This window comes from Felis catus, chromosome D1 (assembly GCF_018350175.1).
Source record: "Felis catus isolate Fca126 chromosome D1, F.catus_Fca126_mat1.0, whole genome shotgun sequence".
In the NCBI taxonomy this organism is placed as follows: domain Eukaryota; kingdom Metazoa; phylum Chordata; class Mammalia; order Carnivora; family Felidae; genus Felis; species Felis catus.
Window position 1 is genome coordinate 77,639,227 of NC_058377.1, and position 27,836 is coordinate 77,667,062.

Consider the following 27,836-nt stretch of genomic DNA (forward strand, 5'->3'; position numbering starts at 1 on the left):
GGGCATGGCAGGTCTCTCTATTTATCTAGTTTTTTAAACTGTTATTTAGTAAAGTTCTATACATACTTTCAAATAGCAGTCCTGCACATTTCCTGGAAATTATTCCTAAATATTTTGGATTTTTATAGTTATATTGTGAATTTTAGTACAGACGAAAAGCAGGACATGGTGCTGAGATGGGGGTAATGTATAAAGGACTTTTATATACAAGCATGGGAGGGGCAGAGCACCATCTGGAATAACGAGTCTGTTTATCACGGGGCAAATAAAAGTGTTCTGTGAAATTCTACCGATTTTTTTTTTCCCTTAGGAAAGGAGAAAAGAATTTGAACAAAATCTCAGAAAAACAGGTCTTGAGTTGGAAATTGAAGACAAAAGGGTAAGTGTAGCTGTTAATTTGTACCAGAGTCTTGGTGTTTTAAGCAATTGTTTTCTTCTGTTACGGCCTTTGACCAAATAGACTTTGTGTTTGAGAGCAATACAATAGTTTTTTTGGTTACTGTTATCTGGATGGTAGGGCATATGGTCTTCCTGGTAAAGAAGTAGGTCAAGGATATGAATATAAGACAATGAGCAGACACTGAAAAAAATAGACATAATTCCATTCAGGATACAAAGAAAGTGAAGATACGGTTCTTGTTTCCTATCTCTCATTTTTTTTAATATGAAATTTATTGTCAAATTGGTTTCCATACAACACCCAGTGTGCATCCCAACAGGTGCCCTCCTCAATGCCCATCACCCACTTTCCCCTCCCTCCCACCCTCCCATCAACCCTCAGTTTATTCTCATTTTTTAAGAGTCTCTTATGGTTTGGCTCCCTCCCTCTCTAACTTTTTTTTTTTTCCTTCCCCTCTCCCATGGTCTAGAGAGTGTTATGCTAAGTGAAATAAGTCATACAGAGAAAGACAGATACCATATGTTTTCACTCTTATGTGGATCCTGAGAATCATATCTCTCATTTTGAAGGCTGTCCGTAATCTGGCACTCTAACTAGTTAACCTGGCCATCATCTGCATACCCACTACTTAAGCCAAGACAACTTTCTTTGGTCATGAATATGGCAGATTCTTTTATTTATTTATTTTTAATGTCTTGCCATCTATTGGTTTTCTAGAATTTCCTTCAAAATGTTTTTTTTAATTTTTTAAGCTTATTATTATTATTATTATTATTATTTTGAGAAAGAGCAGGAGGGAGAACAAGAGAGTGTGCACAAGCAGGGGAAGGGCAGAGAGAGAGGGAGAGAGAGAATCCAAAACAGGCTCCACACTGTCAGCACAGAGCCCAATGTGGGGCCTGAACTCACGAACTGTGAGATCATGACTGGAGCTGAAGTTGGACGCTTCACCAACTGAGCCATCCAGGCACCCCCTGAATTTTATTGTTAAAAATATTCTTTGTCTCTATCACACACATGCGTGCGTGCACACACACACACACACACACACACACACACACACACCATGTATACATATACATACATACACATATGTAAGTGTAATAATACAGATACACGTTTCGAGCATTTGTTCCTCTGAAAATTTTGCTGAAAAGTTTCAATAAATTGAAAGTGCTGTGACATCTGTGATTTGTTCGAGTTGTCATAAAACTTTGTGTCTTTACTCAGTTCGGTAACAAGTAAATCGGTATGCTTCCTGTTATCTTTGCCTTCTTTTTCTACAGAACTCTGAAGATGGAAAGACGTATTTTGTCAAGATCCACGCCCCTTGGGAGGTCCTAGTTACTTATGCTGAAGTGTTGGGAATCAAGATGCCTATTAAGGAGAGCGATATTCCTCTGCCTGAGAATATCCCATTCAGCTGTATGCTTGAGCCTCTGAAGCTCCCAAAGAATGTGAAGCACCCTCATCCTGAATATTTCACTGCCCAGTTCACCAGACATCGGCAGGAACTCTTCCTCATTGAAGACAAATCAAGCTTCTTTCCATCCTCATCAAGAAACAGAATTGTAGGTAGAGAAGACCTTTGAGCACATCCCTTCAAGTGAGGCTTGTGTATCTGCACGTGCTAGTATACATCAATGCTATGTCTGCACCGGGTTTGTGCATACATTTTGATAAGTACTGGGTGCTGTTGAGCAGGTTCGAAGGTCCACCTGGACTGCTTAAACCTGTTCACCTACGGACTTCTCAAACTGTTGTTTACACGTGAAAGGGTGACAGTGTGGGCACAGTCAAGACGGATGCTTTGTGCAATATTGGGAAAAGTTCTTAACGAAGAGCCAGGGCTTTGGTTTTATTGGTTCTTTGCAAAATGGTTTTATAATCTTAGAGTGGTTTAATTTTTTTTTTTAATTTTTTTTTTTAACATTTATTTATTTTTGGGACAGAGAGAGACAGAGCATGAACAGGGGAGGGTCAGAGAGAGAGGGAGACACAGAATCGGAAACAGGCTCCAGGCTCTGAGCTGTCAGCACAGAGCCCGACGCGGGGCTCGAACTCACAGACCGTGAGATCGTGACCTGAGCCGAAGTCAGACGCTCAACCGACTGAGCCACTCAGGCGCCCCTAGAATGGTTTTATAAATTCAGTGCATAGCAAGAGGAATATTGGTCATTCCAAATGGAAATGGAATTTTAAAATTTCTTTGTATATTGATAGCATTTGAGAAACCTCAAAACTTTTTCCTTTCATTTAAAACCATTTTCAATCATGGATAATATTACCTCCCCATTTGTAGTCAATAAGACCTTTAAGTTTCCCATGAAGAGCCTCTCTGTAAAGAATCATGCTTTCTGAGTCACTGCTTCTTCATGTTAAAATAGGAATAAAGTCTAGGTTTGCCTAGAAAATTAAATGAGTTAAGGTATGAAAGGCTTCGATACCTGGAATATACTAGGTGCTCAGTAAGTGTTAGGTGTTATTATTATTATTGACCTGACTTGAGCGGGGGAAAAAAGTAATGTTCCTTTTTGCTCTGACCCTCCTCCCTGTTGCCTACTAATGTGATCACAGGGTCTTAATGATCACTTACTGCCTTTCCCAACTTGAGACTTATTTCTTTTAGGTTCAGCACTCTTCAGTGACTAAGGATTTTGAAATCATCATTTTTTCTAGTTTCTCTCTTTTTTTTTTAAAAGAACCTTTTTTTTTTTTAAGTCAGTTGTACTTTTTTTTTTTTTTTAATTTTTTTTTTCAACGTTTATTTTATTTTTGGGACAGAGAGAGACAGAGCATGAACAGGGGAGGGGCAGAGAGAGAGGGAGACACAGAATCGGAAACAGGCTCCAGGCTCTGAGCCATCAGCCCAGAGCCTGACGCGGGGCTCGAACTCACGGACCGCGAGATCGTGACCTGGCTGAAGTCGGACGCTTAACCGACTGCGCCACCCAGGCGCCCCTCTCATTTTTTTTTTTAAATTCACGGACAGGAATATTACATACAATACAATGCCTAGAATTTGCATATAAAAATATGAACCTACAAACTAAAAATATTCTCCCTTTTCTTTCCAGCAATAAAAACCCACCACCACCACCACAACTACAACCTAAGGGGCAATCTCTAAAAAGGGAGTAAAGAGCCTATGACATGGAATCAGAAGACCTGGTTTCAAGTCATAACTCTGCTGCTCTATAAATAAAACAACCTCTCTTAAAACAGAGATAATGATGGTCAACACTGGCATTTCTGTCAAAACCAAATGAAAGAATGTGTGTGAAGCACTCTGCAAATTGTAAAATACTTTAGATAGACTTACTACGTTAAAAAGTAGCTACCAAAAGGCCGGCGAACCAGACCAAATTAGGAACTAGATTAAGTATAGAAATACTAGTATCCATTTATTTTTACTGCTTCTGTGTAAAGAGTGCCAATACCTTAGATTAATTCAACATTAAAACACAACAATTTTAATAATTTAATAGTTTAAAATTTTATATTGCATGGGGCGCCTGGGTGGCTCAGTCAGTTAAGCATATGACTCTTGATTTCAGCTCAAGTCACAATCTCATGGTTTATGGGATCAAAGCCCTGCATTAGGTTCTGTGTTGACAGCAAGGAGCCTACTTGGGATTCTCTCCCTTCCTCTTTCTGCCCTTCCCCTGCTCGCTCACTCTCTCTCTCTCTCTCTCTCTCTCTCTCAAAATAAAAAAAGATAAACATTAAAAAATATTTATGTTACACTATCACTCTTGGCAAAAAGATGTACTAATTTAGGGTCCTAGTAACAACAGATGGAGTGCTCAGTGCTCCATAGCATTCTTGACACTAGTATTTACAAAGCTTTCTTTTTCTTTCTTTTGTAATTGTAGCATAACATGAATAGAGATAGGCCCACAAGTCATAATGTACAGCACACTGAAACAACACAAAACAAACACGGCCATGTAACCACCACCCATGTCAAGGAGAAGACTTTGCTAGCTCCCCAGAGACCCTGCTGCCTCCTTCCAATCACTATTCCATCATCCTCAGTAGAGGTGGGCTTTAACTTCCAACAGCAAAGATTACACTGTTTTTACACTTCACAAAAACGGAATCATGCCGTATATATTCTTTTTTGAGTATGGCTTCTTTGGCTTAACATTTATTTGTGTGATTAATTTAGCTCTTATATGAGTTACTGTGTATTCATTTTCATTACTTGGTTTTGAAATTTATTTGTGTATGTGTCATGATGGTTGTTTTGTTTTGTTGAGAGAGAGCGAGCGAGCACGTGAGTGGGGGAGAGGAACAGAGGGAGAGAGAATCTTAAGCAGGCTCCACACTCAGTGCAGAACCCAATGCTGTGCTCAATCTCATGTCCCTGAGATCATTACCTGAGCTGACATCAAAAGTTGACGCTCAACTGAGCTACCCAGGCGCCTCCGTCATTATTTGCCTTTCACTGATATAAATGGGATTGATTCTCCTTGTATATGTTTATTGCTTATTTAGATATGCACTTTTATGAAGTCCCTGCTAAAGTCTTTTGTCTGTTTTTCAATTAGGTCTTTTCTTTACTTGTTGATTGGTAGGAATTGTTTATATATTCCTTTTATGAGCCCTTTGTTCATTATATATGTTTACTGATCTTTCCTTACTTCTTGCTTCCTTTTTCTAATGGTTTCTTTTGCTCAACAGATGTTTTTTTTTTTTTTTTTTTCTTCAACGTTTTTATTTATTTTTGGGACAGAGAGAGACAGAGCATGAACGGGGGAGGGGCAGAGAGAGAGGGAGACACAGAATTGGAAACAGGCTCCAGGCTCCGAGCCATCAGCCCAGAGCCTGACGCGGGGCTCGAACTCACGGACCGCGAGATCGTGACCTGGCTAAAGTCGGACGCTTAACCAACTGCGCCACCCAGGCGCCCCTCAACAGATGTTTTTAATTTTAATGTAGTCCAATTCCTCAAGCCTTTACTTTATGAATCATGCTCTTAATCTTTACCACCAAGACCATGAAGTTAATTTCCTATATTATTTTTTTGAAGTTGTATTACTTTACTTTCCCCATTGAGGACTACTGTCCACCTGGAATTAATTTTTGTGCATGGTGCAGTTTTCCCACCATATATGTGGTCATCGGTTTGCAACAATTGTTGAAAACATTCAACTTTTCACCATTTTTCAGTTTTACCTTTGTCATAACTCGTGTATCTATACATTCATAGGCCTACTTCTGGGCCGTGTTCTGCAGCTTTGACCTTTTTTGTCCATTCTTGCATCGATACTGGAAATGTTGAACTTTACATGAGTTCTGTAGTCGTGGAAAACAGGGACAGTTACAGAAATCGCCCACTCTTCTCATTCTGGGAAACTGTAAAGGATCGCCCTTCACCACATGACTTAAAGAATATTCATAGGGGCGCCTGGGTGGCGCAGTCGGTTAAGCGTCCGACTTCAGCCAGGTCACGATCTCGCGGTCCGTGAGTTTGAGCCCCGCGTCAGGCTCTGGGCTGATGGCTCGGAGCCTGGAGCCTGTTTCCGATTCTGTGTCTCCCTCTCTCTCTGCCCCTCCCCCGTTCATGCTCTGTCTCTCTCTGTCGCAAAAATAAATAAACGTTGAAAAAAAAATTAAAAAAAAAAAAAAGAATATTCATAGATAACCACCACCCCCATCTCCCAATTTGACTTGAGAGCACCATTTGCCACATAGTTCATCCTAAATTCTCCTGGTCATTGGCGTGTCCATTTGTGTTAGTTGTCTTTATACCAAGAAAAAAAATTAAGCTTCTCATGTCTCTATGGCAAGCGAGTAGTTACAAGTTGGAGCCAGTTGCCCGGGCTACACTGCCATAGAGACAGGGAGGTAGTGACGCTGTCTTTCTTGATGTTTACATTTAGAAGAGATGGGTCCTAGAAAACTTAAGAAACACACTCCTGCATTGTAAAACTGTCAAGAGGCTTATCTAGTAGATTTTTACAGATTTATATAAATCTCAAAGGGATGGAGAAAAAATTTATAAGTTCTGTAAAGAAATACTCTAAGAAGAGAGAGATGGAGGAAATCCCTTTCCCTTGTGGCTCCAGGGAAATTTAGATTCACACCTAGCCTTATAATTTCTCCCTTTTGTTATTAGTTTGTGGTAATAAGAGTCAGACACAGGCCTTCCACATGCCCGCTCTTTGTTGGATAAATGGCTAGCTGAACTATTTATCTGCACTGACCCATCAAAGTATTTGTTAGCTAAACTGACCAAATTTTTATTAAACTTGGCTCCCACAGGACCTTAACCTTTGATGTACCTTTAACCCAAGCCGACACTGGCAGGTGTAACAGTCCTGCCTTAACACAAAGAAAGATGCTCTCTGAAACTGTCTTGCCTCTCCCGAATGAATGAATGAATGAATGAATGAAAAGACCCTTTCTGCCTGACTTTTCAGATGTCTGCAGATATCGCTCTTGCAATAGTTTTCCTCCCCCTCTTGCTTTTTGTTTTTAATGTTTATTTATTTATTTTGAGACAGAGCACACACATGCGTGGTGGGGAAGGGGAGGGGCAGAGTTTGTGTGTGCAAACTACACCACCCCACCTTCTACATCTTCCTTCAGACAACAAAGGGAAGGTTCAGAGCCTGTGTCTACATTCAGACAAAGTTGGACATTGTTAAATTGTGATGGAAACAAAATGTGGAAAGCATGAAGTTCAGAAATGTGTTGTCTAATGCTTCCTTCAAATTACGTCATAGGTTTATTATATTCTCTCACGGTGTCCTTTTGGCGTAGAAGATGGGAAGAAAAAGTTTGGGATTGAAAGACTGCTAACTTCTAATACCTATTCATCTGCCTATCCACTCCATGATGTAAGTATAAGCTTGGTTTTGAAATCCTGAATCCATTTTTTCCTCTCCCACATTCAGAGGTTGCCTTGTTGCGAGAGAGAATCTTCCCTTTGCTTCCTCTTTAAGACAGGTTGCTTAATTCTTTCTCACGTTGGGAAAATCCCTCAAACTCCCTAGTTCCAAGCTGAGAACTTTAACAGCTATGCTGAAGCACATAGTTTATACATCTTTACATTGAGGTTTTAATGGAAATTTATTTTAAAAAAATATTACATTTGTGTGTGAATTTTCTTTAGAACTCATATTGAAAATAGTGGTTTTATTAAAAGAACATTACAGAGTATGTGGAAATTTCTATCTGAATCCATCAGATCTTTTCTAATTTATAAAGTTTTGAATCCATAAAGGTCTTGAATTATGTGCATTAATGTGTTCATTTATTAGATACATAATTGATTTTAATGACAGGCATTTTCTTGTGTGTGTGTGTGTGTGTGTGTGTGTTTACAAATTGAAGGTTTGTGGCAACCCTGTGTTGAAGAAGTCCATTGGTACCATTTTTCCAACAACATTTGTATATTTCATGTTTCTTATTTATTTAAAAAAAATTTTTAATGATTATTTATTTTTGAGAGAGTGAGAGAGAGACTGAGTGCGAGTGAGGGAGGGGAAGAGAGAGAGGGAGACACAGAATCCAAAGCAGGCTCCAGGCTCTGAGCTGTCCGCACAGAGCCCGATGCAGGGCTTAAACCCACAGACCACGAGATCATGACCTGAGCCGAAGTCGGATGCTTAACCAACTGAGCCACCTAGGTGCCCCTCATGTCTTGTTTTTTTGAGACATGAGTTTTTTGGTTTCCCACTGCATATATAAAATTGTTTACACAATACTGTAGTCTGTTAAGTGCGCAATAGCATTATGTCTAAAAAAGACCAATGTACACCTTAATTAAAAAAATAATTTATTACTAAAAATGCTAACCATCATCTGAGCCTTCAGCGAATTGTAATCTTGCTGGTGGAGGGTCTTGCTTCTGGACAGCTGGAAACTGCTGAAGATTGGGGTGTCTGTGGCAATTTGTTAAAATAAGACAGTCAAGTTTGCTACATCGATTTGATTCTTCCTTTCACAAATGATTTCTCTGTAAGGTGAGATGCCTTTTAATGAACTGGGTCTCTTCAACAACTGTCAAGCTGATTAAGCAGAATTTTCCAAAATGGGTGACAGGTTTTTATTATTATTGTTATTATTTTAATGTTTATTTTTAAAAGAGAGAAAGAGAGACAAAGTGCAAGTGGGGGAGGGGCAGAGAGAGAGGGAGACAGAATCCAAAGCAGGCTCCAGGTTCCAAGCTGTCAGCACAGAGCCTGACATGGGGCCCAAACCCACAAACCGTGAGATCATGACCTGAGCCGAAGTCAGCTGCTTCTCTGACTAAGCCATCCAGGTGCCCTAAATGGGTGGCAGTGTTTAACAGGAGTATCAATTCAAGTGAATTTAATTTAAGTGTTAGAGAAATCATCCTCCTTCCCCAACTCTCCCTCTCCCTGTACACACATTTTTTTCCCCTTGGGCAAAAGAATTTCTAGGTGATTATAGATTCAAAATAATGCCATGGCCATTTAGTAGAGAGAGAGAGCTATATAGTGGGTTAATAAAACACTTCACAATGCATTCTCTGTCAGTTTTCACAGAAAAAAAGTCCTTTTGAAGATTTTGAGAATTATTTCCTTTTAGGGCATTCATTCTCTTTTTACTATTACCAGGTCATTAAACCAAACTAATATCCTCAGTCAGCAGCAACTTTAATCCATAAATCAAACCTTCCAGCAAGCAGGGTGCTTTATGATCACTAGAAACCTTAGCTGTTAGAGATAGATGTAACTTACCATTAATTCTACTTTTTTTTCTTTGCTTTCTATCCTGAATGTAAGTTTAGGTGCTAGATTTTCCCTTATGTGCTTTAAAGAATGGTTTTTCAAGATACCCAAATAGGCTGCCTTTTTATTATTTTGTTTCTCAAGATTCAGTAGGATTAGTGACAGAAGAAGAAAACAAGACGGAATCTACGTGATAGAAAATCTTCTATCTTATCACATAGAGATTTTCACATGTGCTTAATTTAGATTGGACATTCATTCATGCTGTCTCTAGCAGTTCGTTTGTCTGGACCAGCAGTTGAAAGAAGGTGTTGAACTGCCATGTGTAGACAGCACTAGCTCTGTCTGTAGCTCTGTTGTGAAGGGGTATTAATAAAGCTATTCAGTAGGCTAACAATGGGGAAAATCTTAGGCATGAAACAATACTGAGGTTCTTTGGTGTAAAGTTTATGATACATATTTCAAGTTTTCTGGGAAATGGTGGCAGTGATTGCCAGTGAGGACCAGATGAGTTTTCTGGAGGAGATTCCTGTCATAGCAGGATGACTTTGGATCATTCACTGGACGTTGCTTGGGTCTAATTTTTCTTTTTTTTAAATTTTTTTTTCAACGTTTATTTATTTTTGGGACAGAGAGAGACAGAGCATGAACGGGGGAGGGGCAGAGAGAGAGGGAGACACAGAATCGGAAACAGGCTCCGAGCCATCAGCCCAGAGCCTGACGCGGGGCTCGAACTCACAGACCGCGAGATCGTGACCTGGCTGAAGTTGGATGCTTAACCGACTGCGCCACCCAGGCGCCCCTGGTCTAACTTTTCTATATGTGAAGTAAAAGTGTTAGCCTATTTCTAATGTCCCAGCCAGTTACGTAGTTATATTAATCCCTGAGCTGTGACTATTCTAGTATAATTTGAGTAAAGAAAGGGCTTTCGACGTGAAAGAGCAGCTTGAGGAAAGCCAAAGGTTCAGACTTTAACTTGTATTTTTAAGTAACTGGGTGCGAGAATTTAATGAATCCCTTGTGTCATCGTTTATTGTAGTTTTGGAGAGATAATTGCACATCAATGGGATATGAAAATCCAAATCTAAAAGTTAAAGAGAACATTTGCTTCATTCACTAAACTTCCTATAAAACAGTGTTTATTTGCTTCACCCTCATCTTTTGCTTCGTCATTCAAGTACTTTCATTTTGACTATCTGTAGGGTCAATATTGGAAGCCATCAGAACCTCCTAACCCTGTCAACGAGAGGTACACACTTTGCCAGAATTGGGCTCGGTTTTCCTATTTTTACAAGGAGCAGCCTTTAGATTTGATTAGGTAAGTTCCTTATTAAACACTATCAAACGGATTAAAACTTGATGATGTGATTTTTATTCACAGTGGTATCATATTCCATTCTTTTCACCACTGTTTTCACCCACCACATGTCACATGTCCCCAGTTTTGTACCCACACTATCACTTAGTCATTCATTTGTGAGCAGAATGCTGTCGGTGGAATGCGCTTCATCACCATACAGAAGTAGCTCAGTAGTTCAGAGGTTGGGCCTTGGTGTGTAGGGTGGGCTGGGTTCAGATCCAAGTTGGTCAAATTATTTAACTTCTGTGAGGCTCATCAGTAAAATGGGAATAACAGTGGTGCTTTCCTTATGGGGCTACTTAATAATAAAATGAGATAATGTATATTTTTTAGCACAGGGTCAGCACTTAGTGCTTAACGCGTATTAGCTTTGTTTTGTTTTGTTTTGTTTTTCTCTGAGTTCAGGAATTTAGAAGATAGCAGAAAGGTTGTGTATGGACGTCTGTGTGTGTGTGCATGTGTAGATCTCAGAGATCTGGGAAGGCGTTTGTCCTGTGACCTCAATTCTTTAGACAGTTTCATTGGCTAAGCAAGAAGACTGCAGTAGCAAGTTCCTGCTTTGCACCATAACAATACTACATACATACAGGATGTTAGGAGACTCCTGCTATGATTTCAGTAAAGGAACGATCAGATTAGACCCCTGGTTGTTACAGACCCTGTTTTTTACTCAGTGATTTATATTTGTAGTACTGTGTTTGCACAACATCACAGTATCCTTTTTATGAGACTGATTTGGATGCATACATCCAAACAGGTGAACGATTATCTCAACAGGTTTGTTTAAGGCAAATAAGAAGGGAAATTTTTAAGAATAAATGAAAGGCAGATAGCATATATAAGCTGGTACTTTTGGTAAATCATTGTCTGAACTCTTTATTCGATGGATGTTTTGTTTTGAATAATGATCATTTCATTTTTTAAATGATGAAAGTAGCACACGTTTATCAAAAATTCAAATAATAAACAGATGTGCAAAGCTTTTTTTTTTTTAAGTTTAATTTTGAGAGACCATGCATGCAGATGTGTGCGAGCATAAGCAGGGTAGTTTCAGAGAGAGAGGCAGAGAGAAAATCCCAAGCAGGCTCTGCACTGCCAGCACAGAGCTCCATGCAGGGCTCAAGCCACGAACTGCGAGATCATGACCTGAAACAAAACCAAGAGTCGGATACTCAATTGACTGAGCCACCCAGGCACCCCAAGATGTGCAGAGTTTTAAGTGAAATTCTACCTCTATTGAACTTTGCAGAAGTGACTGCTGTTGATGTGGTATATCCATTCAGTTCTATTTTTATGTACATAATAAAATGCATACACAATCATATTTTTTCCTTAGAAAAAACAATGACATCTTTATTTACCTTTCAGCTGCAATTTTCTGTTTGCACTAAATAATATATTATTGGTACTCCTCCTGTGAATACATACAGTTCTATCTCATGCTTTTTAAGAGAACACAGAGTGCCATATTATAAATTTTGCATAATTCATTTATCTGGTGTTTAATTGAAAAACAGGTTGTCCCAGATTTTTCACTGTTACAAACGTGTTGCTAAGAACAGTTTGCAGACATTGTGCCCTTGGAGGATGTTTTCATAGCATATTTTCAAAGAAGCAAAGTAATCAGAATGAAGGTTTACATAGTTTTACATTGTTCAAAATATATTTAAAATATGTATTCATTTGACATTTTAAAACTATCAACAGGTGTTTCTGCTATGAGTATTCCCCAAAGGTTTGTATTTATAACCCTAGATACACACAAACACATTACATCTTGGGTCAGTGCCAGTGTAGCTGTAATACTTCGTTAGCCCTTGCTAATTTCCTTTTAAACAAAGTGGAAGCTCAAGTATTTAATCAGATGACAGTGTCTAGCTGAAATTTAAGAAGTTTTAAGTTTTTCATTTTCTTATAATAACTTATAATTTATAGCAAGTTATACTGCCTTTTCTGATTCAATAGTGAAATAATATTTTTATTTATTTATTTAAAAAAATCTTATTGTTTATTTAATTTTGAGAGAGGGAGAGACACAGCAGGTTTGGGAAAGGGGCAGAGAGAGAGGGAGATACAGAATCTGAAGCAGGCTCCACGCTCTGAGCTGTCAGCCCAGAGCCCAACACGGGGCTTGAACTCAGGAGCAGTGAAATCATGACCTGAGCCGAAGTCGGCCACATGCAAAACATGAATCTTGATCCTTTCCTATACAGAAATTTAAACTAACTTGAATGGATCAGGGAACTTAGTGTAAGGGCTAAAAATACAAAACTTCTAGAAGAATATTTAGGAGAAAAATTCATATGGCCTGAGATTAGGCATGAACTTTTCACAAAAGACATAAAAAGCCCAATTTAAAAATTCATAAATTGGATTTAAGTGACATTGAAAATGTCTGCTCTTTAAAAGACACCGTTCTAAAAATAAAAAGGCAAACCACAGACTGGAGAAAATACTTGCAACATACCTATCAGTAAAGGACATCTAGAACATTGAAGGAACTCTTAGAATTCAATAATGAGACAAAATTTTTAAAAATGGACAAAATATTATAACAGATACTGCACCAAAGAAAGATATTTATGGATGGCCAATTAGTACATCAAAAGATGCATAACATCTGTATTCATTAGAGGAATAAGAGTTAAAATGTTTGCCATTGAGATACCACCACACCACCCACTATAATAGCTAAAATCTAAAAGATTGGCAACAATAAGAGCTGACAGGGGTATGGAACAACTTGAAGACTCAAAGTGCTGCTAGAATGCCAAATGGAGTAGCAACTGTATAAAAAATTTGACACTTTCTCATCAAGTTAAATACGCACTTTGTGTATGACCAGGCAATTCCGCTACTAAGTCTTTGCCCACGACAAATGGAGCGTATATATCCACAGAAACACCACCGATTGAATGTTTATAGCAGATTATTGCATAGTAAGAAAAAACTGGAAACAACCAAAGGCCCGCCAATGGGTAAATGGATAAACAAATTATCATATATTCATACAATGGTTTTTTGTTTTTTTGTTTTTTTCCTCTGAGAGAAATTACAGATAGATGCAACATCAAAGGATGAATCTTAAAAGCATTACGCTAAGGAAAAGAAGCAGGCCATGGAAGGCTGCATAGTCTTAGGTTTCCATTTATAAAGCATTCTGGAAGAGGCAAAACTATAGGGACCTAAATGAAAGTAGTGGTTGCCCAGATCTGGGGTTTGGGGAAAGGGTTAACTGCAAAGAACCCTAAGGGAACCTTAGGTTCCATCATCTGAGATGATGGAAACGCTCTATGTGTTGACTCTGGTAGTGGTTACCTGAGCGCATGCGTCTGAATTTACCAAATTATGCACTTAGGTGTACGCACCCCAATCAATTTGATTAAAAAACAAAAAGAAAGAAACACCACTCCTCTTAAAGGATTAACTTTCTGGGATAGAGGGTGAGCTAGGGTTTGGTGGATTCCTCCTTGGAGAGATGAGCACCGTTGGCCTGGAGGAGCTGGAGTCCTTACACAGTGGCCTGGAAATGGTGTGGGATGCTGACTCCCAAAGATATTCCCAGTATACGTGAGACATATCTGGGGGACTCCGGGGACGCTGGAAAGGAAATGACGCGGGAGACGGGGGGCCAAGGCCTGCAGTTGTACAGGTAGGAAGTGGCAGTTGAATAGTGGAATCGTCAACGAACGCGACGTGATCTCATTGATACGGTGTACCAGTCCTTAAGCTGTGGTTCCTCAGCTGCTTCATGAAATTGAGGCTGGAACTCTCAAAATCATGAGTATGCGTTGCCACTTGGCTCACTGGGACTCTGCCAGCAGGGAGCACTGGAGGAGGAAACAAGGATCTGTTTCTGTTGTTTTTTGTGGGTTTCCCGTTTGCTTCCTGTGAGCGAGCGATTCCCCAGCAACGCTCCTAGTCCTGGATGGGGCAGTGCCTTCCTGTTGCTGAGGCTGCACGCCGCGTACAGTTTTCCCGACCCTTGCAGACCCCGTCTGACCTGCTCTGAGGTTCCAGCACGAGCCTGCCAGGACCTCCTTCTCAGAGACCTGGGTCCCAGCCCCGCTGCCCCCCCCCCCCGCCCCACCCCGTGACTTTAGAGACACCAACAGCCGACTATGAACAGCTTCTTCTGAGATGACATTCAGCTCCGTGGAGCCCCAAAGTGTGCATCCAAAGTGTGATCCTGTTTCTCAACTCTATAGTTTATGTTTTCTTCCTTGCTTCTAATAAGTCCCTCATTTTTTATATGAATTTTGATTATCCAGCTACAAATCTTGTTTGATTTCTCCACTGTTTTCACTCTGCTTAGTAATAAACAATCTGTGGGAAGTTCGGCTACTCATTAAAATTTCTCCCTAGACACAGCATATAGAATGGTTCTCACCTGAACCAATATTCACTGTTTTGGTTGCAACGTGAGTTTCCAACTGTATTACTCCTTCCTTGTTTAATTGCTGTCACTCAGCATCCTTTTACCCAACTTCCATCAGGAGCCCTGGGAGCTGGATTCTATGTCTTTATAACATCGCTCCTTTTTCCTCACCAGAACTCTACCCCACTCACTTCACACGTAAGATTTATTTCAGTTTGTTTTCAGTTTTAGTGAAAACCCAGGGAAGTGGCACTCTATCGCTGATCCCTTTCATCCCATTCCTTGCCCTCTTTTCTTATATATTATCCCTTATAACTGGCCGACTTCTCCATTTTCTGATTTATCTTTATGAAAAGAAGCAGATATATGTATTTTCTGAACTTTCTTTTTCATTTTTAAGTGGCATTCTATATAGACTCTTCAGCAATTTGCTATTTTCACTTAATACAGTCTGAAGATCAATCCATATGCATTCATTGAGACACCCTCATCCATTTTTCAGCTTTCTGGTACACCATTATGTGTACTTGGACATTGAGGTAGCCCCCCGGATTTCATGATTACAAAGTGTTTCCATGAGTAAAAATGTACCTGTGTATTTTTGTATTGTTGAGAGTGTGTTTTCAGGGTAAATCCGTATGTATGAGATCATTGGGTTGCAGGGTAAGTGCGTATGTAGTTGTGTTACATATCGCCAAATTTCCCTTCACTGGGACGGGACCATTGGGAATTCCCACCAACAGTATATGGAAGTGCAGAGTGCACGATTAAGTTTTCTAATTCTTGCCAGTGTTTTAGTGTAGCTTTAATCTGTACTTCCCTTATTATGTACACAATTGAACATCGTTTTGTATGTTAAGGGATATTTTTGTTCCTTTTTTTTTTTTTAATTTTTTTTTTCAACGTTTTTAATTTATTTTTGGGACAGAGAGAGACAGAGCATGAACGGGGGAGGGGCAGAGAGAGAGGGAGACACAGAATCGGAAACAGGCTCCAGGCTCCAGGCTCCGAGCCATCAGCCCAGAGCCTGACGCCGGGCTCGAACTCACGGACTGCGAGATCGTGACCTGGCTGAAGTCGGACGCTTAACCGACTGCGCCACCCAGGCGCCCCTTTTGTAGCTTTTTAAATGAATAGTATATTCGTATCTTTTGTCTATTTTTTCTATAGGATTTTTGCCTTCTTTCTCAATGTTTTTAAGTTTTTAATATACTGAGGTTTTATTACCCTTTATCTGTAGTATGTATTCTTAGTATTTTCTTCAAGTTTTCCATTTGCATTTTGACTTTGCTTATGTTTTTTTTAACTTTATTTGGTTCTTGCTATGTAGAAGTATTTTCTCATTTTTTCATGAAGTCAAGTTTATCAAAATTTTTATTACATTTGGATTTTTAGAGACAGAATGCCTTTCTATACACTCAAGATATAGAGGATTTCACCTACATTTGTTTTACTTGAATAGTTTCAATTTTAATGTTTAGATTCCTGATCCATTTAAAATTTATTCTTACATATTTTGTGAGGAGTATATCTAATTTTATCTACTTGTCCCAACACCATTTATTAAGTTTATTGATGTTGCAGTAATTTGAGGTATGACCTATATCTTCAAGGTTTTTTTTAATAATGTTTGATTTATTTTTGAGAGCGAGTGTGAGAGGGGGAGGGGCACAGAGAGAGAGGAGGACAGAGGACACAAAGCAGGCTCTGTGCTGATGGCAGTGGGCTCAAACTCACGAACTGTGAGATCATGACCTGAGCGGAAGTCTGACGCTCAACCGAGTCATCAGGTGCCACGTATCTTCAAGTTTCTTTTAAAAAAAATTATTTATTTTGAGAGCGAGAGAGAGGGAGGGGCAGATAGAGGGAGAGAGAGATCCTAAGCAGGCTCTGGGTTGTCTGCGTGGAGCCCGACTTGGGGTTCGTACTCACAAACCATGAGATCATGACTTGAGCCAAAATCAAGCATCTGACTTTGGCTCAGGTCATGATCTCACAGCTTGTGAGTTTGAGCCCCGAGTCAGGCTCTATACTGACAACTCAGAGTCTGGAGCCTGCTTCGAATTCTGTCTTCCTCTCTCTTTGCCCTTCCCTGACTAGTGCTCTGTCTCTCTTTCAAAAAATAAATAACATTAAGAAAAAAAAAGAGTTGGATGCTTAACCAACTGAACCACCCAGGCACCCTGGTACTCCCTTCATCTTATACTAGATTTCTATATGCAGTTGAGTTTATCTGAATGTCCTGTTTTATTCCTTTGATCTAGCTAACTACTCATGCATCAGTACCAGGCTGTTTTAATTATAGCACTTTGGCTGTAGTATGTTTTACTATGTAGTGTCTTTGAGTATGTTTTAAAGTCTGTTTGGGCTAATAAACCTCATCATGGCTTTTACTCTCAGTGTTTCTTTGTACATTCTGCATGTTTATTCCTCCATATAAACTTTATTATCAACTTGTCTAGTGCTTTACTAAAAAGAAAAAGATCACTGGTATTTATAAGGGATCGCATGAAGTTTATAGTTTAACTTAAACTGGCCTGATAATTCAGTCATTCTAACCAAGGAAAAGCCATGTGAAGGAAAAGATAGGTCTTTGTCCAAACCTACTTTTGGCTTTTTCAAGAGTGTTACAGACTTTTCTTTGTATACATTAGGAAACTGTCCTGAATTTAATCTGAAGTATTCTATACTTTTGTTGCTTTATAAATTATGTATTCTCTTATAATATATCTTTTAACATATTATATATTGAATGCTATAATTTTTGCATCATAATTTTATATTCTGATGCCTTAATTTTTCATTGAACTAGTTTTATCATTGATTCTTTAAGGTTATCCGGGTATATTACCATGTCATTTTTTTTTTTTGAGAGAGCGAGAGAGAGAGAGAGAGAGCATGTGTGAGAGTGAGTGGAGGAGGGGAGGAAGGAGAGGGAAAGAGAGAATCTTAAGTAGGCTCCACTCACATCCATCTCAGAGCTTGACTCTGGTTTGATCTCAGAACCTTGAGATCATGACCTGAGTCAAAATCAATACTTGGACACTTAACTGATTGAGCCACCCAGGCACCCTGCCATGTCATTTTTAAGTAGAAGGAGTTTACTTTTTCTTTACCAATTGTTAGGTCTCCAGTTATTTTCTTTTGTTCAGTTGCATTGGCTAGTAATTCCAGAACATCTTAAATAGTAATGGATAGTGGGTATCCTTGCCTTGTGGAATGTTTCCAGTGTGTCCTCATAAGTAGAACATTATTTTGGCCTTGTCCATTGCTTTATCACTTTGCTAGGAAGCTTCAAGAGTTTCTTTTTTTTTTAATGTTTCTTTATTCTTGAGAGAGAGACAGAGACAGAGACAGAGACAGAGTGTGAGCAGGAGAGGGGCAGGGAGAGAGGGAGACACAGAATCCGACCATGCCCTGAGCTGTCAGCACAGAGCCCGATGCGGGGCTTGAACTCACAAACCGTGAGATCATGACCTGAGCCGAAGTCAGACGCTCAACCAACTGAGCCACCCAGGTGCCCCTTTTGCTTGTTTGTTTTAAAGTTTGATTGTTTTGGGGCGCCTGGGTGGCGCAGTCAGTTAAGCGTCCAACTTCAGCCAGGTCACGATCTCGCGGTCCGTGGGTTCGAGCCCCGCGTCAGGCTCTGGGCTGATGGCTCAGAGCCTGGAGCCTGTTTCCGATTCTGTGTCTCCCTCTCTCCCTCTGCCCCTCCCCCATTCATGCTCTGCCTCTCTCTGTCCCAAAAATAAAAATAAACGTTGAAAAAAAAATTAAAAAAAAAAGTTAATAAAGTTTGATTGTTTTAACACATTATGTTTTGGAGTTGATTATTCTAAGTCAGTTTTTCCTGGTTCCACCTGGATCCTTTAATGCGTACCTTCTATTTTTGTGTTTTTGTGTGTGTTTGTGTGTGTGTTTCTGGAAAATGTTCTTGGGTTATAGTTCTAAAACGTTAGTTCTTTTCAAGTATTTTAATTTTCTTTGGATTCCAATTCATTGTATGTTTGGTCTTTTTTGCCTGTCTTCATACCAAGTAATTTCTCTGAGATTCTGTTTACTTCTGTGTGTTATTTTCATACTTTTGAAAGGTTTCCTGTTTTTCTTATCATCCTTTATTAGATTTTCACTGAACCCTCCCTTTCTTCTCTCTCTTGAATGCCTCATAATTTCAGCATCAATTCTGATATTACAGTATATGATTTTACTTTTTCCTCTCTTTATGGAGTTTCCTCTATTTATTTCATTTCCTCCCACTGTTAATTTTCTATTCCTGGTATTTTCTTGTATCTTCAAATATTTGTTTGAGGACATTTTAATTCAGTTTGTAGTGCTTTATTACACTATTTCTTTTGTTCTTCTGGGAGAATATTCATTAGCTGAAATTATTTGTTTAACATTTTCAGTTTTTGTAACATAGATTTGTATGGCTATGGTCTGCTTTTGTCTGTCTATATTTAACACACATAAAGAGTTTCTAGCATTAGAGGGCACTCTTCTCCTAGTTCTTTCCTATTCCATGCGTTTCTTTTATGGGTGATGGTATGTGCTTACCATGTGCTATTTCTCTCATTTCTACAGGATCCTAACTACCTCTCTTATTTTCTTTCTCTTTACTGCAACAGCTTTAAGAAGTACCACCCTTTATAGCTGATTATTCCCCCAAAATATCGCTTCTCTGAGACGGACTCTTCCAACTGTTGCTTATTTTCAGATCCCCTCCTTTTGCCCAGGACTATGAATTGCCGTGTCGCAGATAGGTTCAGTGTTGATTTAGTTTTTTCCCCCCAGCGAGTGATTTTGTGTGTATTTGTCTAATGTCTCCACCTTACTTTACGTTTTTTTTTTTTTTAATTAGAATTTCTCAAGCATCATCTTCACTGCTCTTTGGTGCTTCAGATTTGTGGCAGCAAGTGGCAGGTGGTCTGTTGGATATGGGTTTATTTTTTTACCTATAGGTAATTTGATGATCATGGTGTTCTTTGTCATGATGCTGAAGGCCTGTATCAGGTGTGGTTTTATTTCCTCTCCTTGTTGACTTTATGGTTTTTAGGAAAAGTTTTAGAGATTTGATGGCACTTGATAGCAAGAGGATAAAAATAAAAACATCCTTAAGAAGAGAAGGGAATTGTCCATAGATGCATGATTACAATGCACAAATTCCTTTAATTTTTTTTAAGTTACTATTTTTGAGAAAGAGAGAGCAGGAGAGGGGCAGAGAGAGGGAGAGCAAGAATCCCAGGCAGGCTCTGTACCGTCAGCACGGAGCTTGAACCCATGAACTGTGAGATCATGACCTGAACCGAAATCAAGAATCATACACTTAATTGACTGAGCCACCCAGGTGCTCCACACAAATTCCCTGAGTGAACATTTATTAAACATCACTGGATATCAAGCAAGAGAGTAGGGCTACAAAGATAATCAGAACATCATTTCCTAGTATGAATATATTCCCAGGAAGACACAGAAACGTATAATTATAACAGAATGGTACTCATGGAAGAACAGCATAGAGGAAAAAGCACCCACTTTTATGACAAGCTCAGGGAAAATTTCACAGCACTGATTCTTGAGCTGCCTCTTGAAAGGTAAGTAGCAAGTTGCTAAGTAAGCAAGTGGGGGTAAGAAGGTCTCAGACAGAGAGAAGTACAGAGTGCTGGGCTAAGAAAGAACATTGCACATTTAGTTCTTCGTGTAGGAGTAGAAGCAGGTGAAACTGAATGTTTATCAGCAATGTCATGCAGGACACTGCTAAAAGAAGGGATAAAACCATTGAAGGAGGAAGAGGGCAGGTTCAGTTTTTTGCTTTAAGACCATCACTACATTGGAAATAAGGAGACAGTTGAGAGGGATGCAAGACTGAAGTCAGGGAAGTAAGGAGGCTATTACAAATTTTCAGTGACAGGTACTGACAATCATATCCAAGGTATTGCTAATAGAAAATAGGGGAAACTATGGATTAACAAAAGATTTTTGTGGCAAAATTTGTTGCACTTTGTAGATGGCTGGGTGTGGAAGATTAGAAAAAAAAGACATAATGACTTCGGATAGCTAGAAAGAGATTGTCTGTTTGTTTGTTTGTTTGTTTATTTATTTATTTATTTATTTATTTAAAAGTTTGAGAGAGTGCTTGCACATGCACTTAAGTGGGAGAGGGGAAGAGAAGGAAGGAGGGAGGGGGAGAGAGAGAGAGAGAGAGAGAATCCCAGGCAGGGTAGCAGGCTCCATGCTGTCCGTGAAGAGCCCAAAGCAAGGCTTGATCATGACCTGAGCTGAAATCAAGAGTCAGGCGCTTAACCAACTGAGCCACCCAGGTGCCTCTAGGGAGAGATTTAGAATTTAGGAGTCCGATTTTCTGGATTTCACATATTCCGTGTTACCTCTACATGAAACTTAAGTTCCATATTGAAATATTTGTAAATAGTTTTTCTGTCTTTTGGGGACTTACCATTTTGTCATATTAGATTATATTTTCAAAGAAAAAAATGGGAATACCAAGGTTGCTATCATTGGATTATCAGTCTTCAATTTTAATTTTTTGGTAACATTTATTTGTTATTGAGAGACCGAGACAGAACATGAGCATGGGAGGGGCAGAGAGAGGGAGAGACACAGGATCCAAAGCAGGCTCCAGGCTCTGAGCTGTCTGCACAGAGCCTGATGTGGGGCTTGAACTCACAAACCATGAGATCATGACCTGAGCTGAGGTCGTACGCTTTACTGACTACAGCCACCAAGGCACCCCAGTCTTCATTTTTATATGCCCTCCAATCCTATTTTATCTTGCCAATTTAAGAGCTCTCTATATTTTTTCTTTCGATAACCCCTGTTTTGAGTGGCTTAATATTTGATATGTAGCTATATAGTAAATAGCTTAGAATATAAGTATATTTACAGTAAATACAATGGTGCTATTAAAATGCTATTAAATGTAACAGCTAAGTGTCTCAGATGTTCATTAACTCACTATAAAAATGAATCACTGTAGTTTTATTTTTTTTTAATGAATCACTTTAGATCAAATGTTTGCATTTGTTTGTTCATTCCTCAAGCCTATATTCAGTTAAATTTTATCATCATTCTTTTGATTATTTGCTGTGTCTCAGACTAAGTCTTGGGAATCCAATATTAGACCAATGCTTTCTCACAAAATCTCACAATGAATGTCTTCTACCTGTCATGTGCTATTTAGATGATATGGGGCCACAGATGTATTCAAAGTCTAGTAAGTAAAACAGGTTAAGAAATGCCCTAAGTGTGAATATAAGGCACATTTTTCTAAAAATAAGTACTTAAAAAAAGAGTTCCCTTTAAATTTGAGTCTTTATAGAGTGTCTCATGTTATTAGATTTCTCTCATTTAATTGTTATGAATAGTGAGATAATTTAACATCTTAAATGTTATTTCAAAAAATTTTTTTAATGTTTATTTATTTTTGAGAGAGAGAGAGACAGAGACAGAGTGTGAGCAGGGGAGGGGCGGAGAGAGAGGGAGACACAGAATCGGAAGCAGGCTCCAGGCTCCGAACTGTCAGCGCGGAGCCCAACGTGGGGCTCGAGCTCACAGACTGTGAGGTCATGACCTGAGCTGAAGTCGGACGCTTCACCGACTGAGCCACCCAGGCGCCCCTTAAATGTTATTTCAATACTGTGTGCATTTTTACCATAATATACATCTAAGATATGTCTTTTGCTTTTTTACACTCTTAGGAGATGGTTTAGTTGTTAATCTGATTGTTAAGCTTCCCAAATCCATGGTTTAGTAAAATAATTTCTATGACTCCATGTATAATAAATCCTCATCTGAAAATTTCTATAAATTTTAAAGAATTTTTTAATACAAATAAAGATCTAGAGTTCTTGAAGCCTTTTTTTTTTCATTCTCAAGGAATAAGATTCTTGATATTTGAAAGGAAGAAAAATGTAGTTCTTTAAAAATAGGTTGTTGTGGGGCGCCTGGGTGGCTCAGTCGGTTAAGCTCCGACTTCAACTCAGGTCACGATCTCGTGGTCCGTGAGTTCAAGCCCCGTGTTGGGCTCTGGGCTGATGGCTCAGAGTCTGGAGGCTGCTTCCGATTTTGTGTCTCCCTCTCTCTCTGCCCCTCCGCCGTTCATGCTCTGTCTCTCTCTGTCTCAAAAATAAACTTTAAAAACAAAAAATTAAAAAAAAATAGGTTGTTGAAATATTCAGTTTCTTTATGAATTCCCAAACAATTTTAGGTTAAATCTGTAGCAGTAATATTGATGTCTTAACTTCAAAAAATTATTAGTTTTGTAATTTTTATTTTTATTTTATTTTATTTTATTTTTTTAATTTTTTTTAAGTTTATTTATTTTTGAGACAGAGAGAGAAAGAGTATGAATGGGGGAGGGTCAGAGAGAGAGGGAGACACAGAATTGGAAGCAGGCTCCAGGCTCTGAGCCATCAGCCCAGAGCCTGACGCGGGGCTCGAACTCACGGACCACGAGATCGTGACCTGGCTGAAGTCGATCGCTTAACCGACTGAGCCACCCAGGCGCCCCATGGTTTTGTAATTTTAAAACACCAATTGGAAATACATATGGTAAATAGTAAATTCCACAAAATCAAATATTTTTATCCTTTATTAAAAGAGTTTGATGTTATGCAGTATTGCAGTAATTGCTATATTTTTCAGCAAACAAAAAGAAAAAAAGAAAAAATGAGTTCATGTATCCTAAGTGTAAGTGAAGCTAAGGAAGTTGTGAGTGGCAAATTAACAAGGGAAGAAGATGGGATTATAATTTAATTTCAAGTTTGTAGTGATTTGAGGAGCAGAACAAGAGAAAACAACAGTGCAAAATGTTTATAATCAGTGAAAATAATGAAAAATGGTATAAGCATAAAGATGCCTATTTAATTAGAAGATTAGGAATTTTGAAAACTGAAGAATATGAGGCTCAATAAAATTAGTATTGAATATGAGAAAATATTTAAATATTAGGAAATTAAGTTTGTACCTTTATGTTCCGAGTTGCCTTTTTTCTGAGCATGCATGGAGGTTGTAATTTAATATTAAGTGATGTAATAGATTTATATACAGCATGCTATTAGAAGCCAAAAGGATCATATCTATCTACCTTGGAAACTGCGGAAAGGCTTCACAGATTTAGTAACCTGAGCTCTATATGAATTACGAAGATTAATCTGTTTTTTTTTAACATTTATTCATTTTTGAGAGACAGAGAGAGAGACATAGCATAAGCAGGGGAGGGGCAGATAGAGAGGGAGACACAGAATCCGAAGCAGGCTCCAGGCTCTGAGCTGTCAGCACCGAGCCTGATGTAGGGCTTGAACTCACAGACTGTGAGATCATGACCTGAACCAAAGTTGGACGTGTAACCAACTGAGCCACTCAGGCCTTCCAGTTTTGTTTTGTTTTGTTTTTAATGTGATTTTCTGAGACAGAGAAAACTATCTTCTTTGCTTCCTTAAGAGATTCCTGTAAGGGAGACTTTAAAATAAGTCAGTCAGAGAAAGATAAATATCATATGATTTCACTCATGTACTATTTAGGAAACACAACAGATGAACATAGGGAAAGAGAAGGGAAAGTAAGATAAAAACTGAGAGGGAGGCAAACCATCAGAGACTCTTAAATGTAGACAACAAACAGGGCTGCTGGAGGGGAGGTGGTTGAGGGATGGACTAAGTGGATGATGGACATTAAGAAGGGCACTTGGTGGGATAGGGACTGAGTATCATCTGTAAGTGATTCATCACTGGATTCTACTCCTGAAACCAATATTCCACCATATCTAAACTAACTTGAATTTAAGTAAAATCTTGGAAGGAAGAAAATGCAAAGTTAAAATTAAAATAGAACCAAACTTTGTTTAAGACTTGAACATTTGTGACAAGTAATGCTATAATTTTTCAACTCTTTGTAAAGCAAGAGCTGAATTGCATATTTTATGGACCTTTTTTTAAATGTTTATTTATTTTTGAGAAAGAGAGAGAGGGAGACACAGAATCCAAAGTAGGCTCCAGGCTCTGAGCTCTCAGCGCAGAGCCCGACCCAGGGCTTTACCTGATGAATTGAGAGATCATGACCTCAAAGTCGGATGCTTAACCGACTGAACCACCCAGGCTCCCCTTTATGGAATTTTTCTTAAGCAGCCCTTTTTAATTCCTTAGTTTGCTACCTCTATCACAATTCTATAAACATCTATCAGAGATCCAAAATGGGAGGGAGATGCAACTTTATACATATAACCACTCTTGATGAATGTGGTGAGAGTACCTTCTTCTATATTAGAAAGAGAAATAAAGCGAAACTCCATGCAGATTAGGAATGTGATTTTGATTTGTTAATTGCTAGAAGTTACATCGCAGAATGTTCTACATTTTAGTACATTAAAGTCTCCTGAAACATTGGAAGCTCTTCAAATTTATAGTTATTATTTCAAAATCAAAAGTTAACTTACATTCAGTTGGCTTCCTATTTATATGTGTTAACTCTTTTGGTCCTTGCACCACTTCTTTGGATAAGCATCGTCTTATATTTTAGGACGTGGAAACCAGAGTTCAGTAAGTTTAGTAACTCTACCAAAATGACAGGGCTAGAAAGCAGTGGAGCCAGGAATACATGTCTCTTCTGAATACAAAACCAAGGGTCTCTGGATTGTATCTTTCTCTTAAACTTTGATACTATTTTTTACCTTCTTTCATAGGGATTATTATGGAGAAAAGATTGGCATGTATTTTGTCTTTCTTGGATTTTACACGGAAATGCTGTCCTTTGCGGCTGTCGTTGGCTTAGCTTGTTTCATTTACGGCTTATTATCAATGGATAATAACTCAAGCAGGTACGTGCAACTGAATTGCCCAAACAGAGAAAACATCTTGATGTCATACTAACTGCAACAACTGCTCTTATTATTTCCCTGGCATTTGTTTCAGAGTGTCTCCTGGTGGCAGCAGATAATTGATATTTCTGATAAAAACCCAAATGTAATGGCTGCCCTCACCTAGTGCTTTACAGACAATCTATAAATGATCAGCTCTAAAGATTCTGTTTCTCAAAGCATGACTTGACCTACTACAGAGATTGCTGCTTTATTGTCCCTTCTGCCATATTTGAGAAGCTGTGTAAACTGTTGTTCTGTCACCTAAAAGCACATCACTTTTAAAATCACTTTGCTGTCCCCTCTGCAGCACTGAAATCTGTGACCCTAAGATTGGAGGGCAGATTATCATGTGCCCGCTCTGTGATCTAGTGTGTGATTATTGGAGACTAAATACTACGTGTTTGGCTTCAAAGGTATGTATGTATTGTGGTATGGGAAAAGACTTTGGATTTCTCTTTTTGTATTGCGTTTGATACTAAATAGTCTTTTGTGATGTTACTGTTTTTGCAGATCTCGCATTTGTTTGATAACGAGTCCACAGTGTTCTTTGCAATATTCATGGGAATTTGGGGTGAGTAAATGGCCACATAAAAAACAACTCTTTCCATGTTATGTGTTATATGGTCATATAACATATACTGATGGCATATCTTATATACCAAAGGTGACTTGGGATCTTTGTGTGTTTGCTAACTAACATCAGTACACTGATAGAGTCTACATCAGTGGTCTGTATTCCTTGGTCTTTGGTCCAAAAAAGGTCTTTATTCATCATCTGTTTATTTCTCTGAGAGATAATATAGTTTTTGAAACTTTGTATATATTCAGCTCACACCGTCTCCCAGTGCTATGATAAAAAAACAATTCAATAAGTATGTAATTCAGGAGAGAGTACACATAAATATTTGCTGGCTGGAAAATACTGAATCATAGATACAAAGTTGAACAAGAATCAACAACTGTTGAGGGCTGTTAAATCAATGTTTGAGTCCAAATTCCCTGTGTATAATTCTGGTTCCAGCTTCCAGTTATATTTGTTAGAAATCTTCCATATAAAGTAGAATTGCCCTTAATTTTGGAAATGTCCCAGTGTTTCATCTTTTTTCTTCTTTTTTTTCATCTTGTTCCTGCTGTCAGGAAAATATTTTACGTAAAGACTAACTCAGCAGGAGGAAACCTAAAGACTTCCAAAACATGTCCCAAATTTCAGGGGACTCTGGGAAGAAATAGATTTTTTCTTTCCAATTAAAAAAATTATTTAATAATCACAAATATGTGTATTTAAAAACTGGGCAAGGGAGCAAGGGTAGCTCAATCCAGGGAAAAAGACACCAAAATTTGTGGATGTGCGTGAAGATTTATGGGTTTCCACCACTTGTGCTTGGCTGCTCTGCTCTGAAGACAGTGGCTTCGATTCAAAGAACAGAGAATAGTCAAATCTTACCAGCAGTTCTCTAATAACCCCGACGTTGTTAAGTACAAATACATCTTTATCACGTAGCTGCCAAATTTTTCCTCGATCATTACTTGGAATCAGCAGTGAACAAGCGGTACACAAATTACAGCAAATATAGTGGTTTTTGGTTGTTTGCACATAGAGAGATGGTGTACCAACACCAACCTCATACTTCATCGCAAACAGAGACACAGCCATATGCAGAACACCCAGACACTTGAAGTATTTTGACGAGGTGTTACCATCGGTTCTTTCAGAAAAGTTTACGTTAATAATGAATTGGTTTACCTTTGGTTTTTGAGGCTCGTGGCCGAATTCTAGGAAAGCAGAACTTTAGAAATATTTATTTTAGTACAGCCACTAATAAATCATTAAGCCGAATCAAAGGATGCGTTGGCAGAATAGATGTGAAGAAAACAACATTCTTGGTTAAAGGAATAACACTAGTTCAAGAGGTTGAGACGTGAAAATAATGCTTCCTATGCTTTGTAGTGGCAGATAGGAAATGCTTTTTATTTTTTTAAACTTTTTGTTCATAATGAAAATACATACTCATCATAGGAAACTTAAGTAGTATATAAAAGCAGGGAGAAAATAATGTTAAAGTTACTAGAAATGGAAACATTATCATGGCCATAGTTTTTCAGAATCTTTTTTTCCATGT

The 27,836-nt window shown here is 38.6% G+C and overlaps 1 protein-coding gene across 6 annotated transcripts in view; it reads left to right on the forward strand.

The window, feature by feature from the left end:
* The window catches only part of ANO5 (anoctamin 5), a 92,678-nt gene that overhangs the window by 29,801 nt on the left and 35,041 nt on the right, over positions 1–27,836 (forward strand). For all 6 annotated transcript variants that reach the window (XM_023239650.2, XM_023239651.2, XM_006937143.5 and 3 more), the window contains 7 exons: positions 311–379; positions 1,687–1,971; positions 7,135–7,248; positions 10,311–10,426; positions 25,540–25,674; positions 26,024–26,129; positions 26,227–26,287. In XM_023239650.2, coding sequence (XP_023095418.1) covers positions 311–379; positions 1,687–1,971; positions 7,135–7,248; positions 10,311–10,426; positions 25,540–25,674; positions 26,024–26,129; positions 26,227–26,287 — 886 coding nt within the window. The remainder of the gene's footprint in view (positions 1–310; positions 380–1,686; positions 1,972–7,134; positions 7,249–10,310; positions 10,427–25,539; positions 25,675–26,023; positions 26,130–26,226; positions 26,288–27,836) is intronic.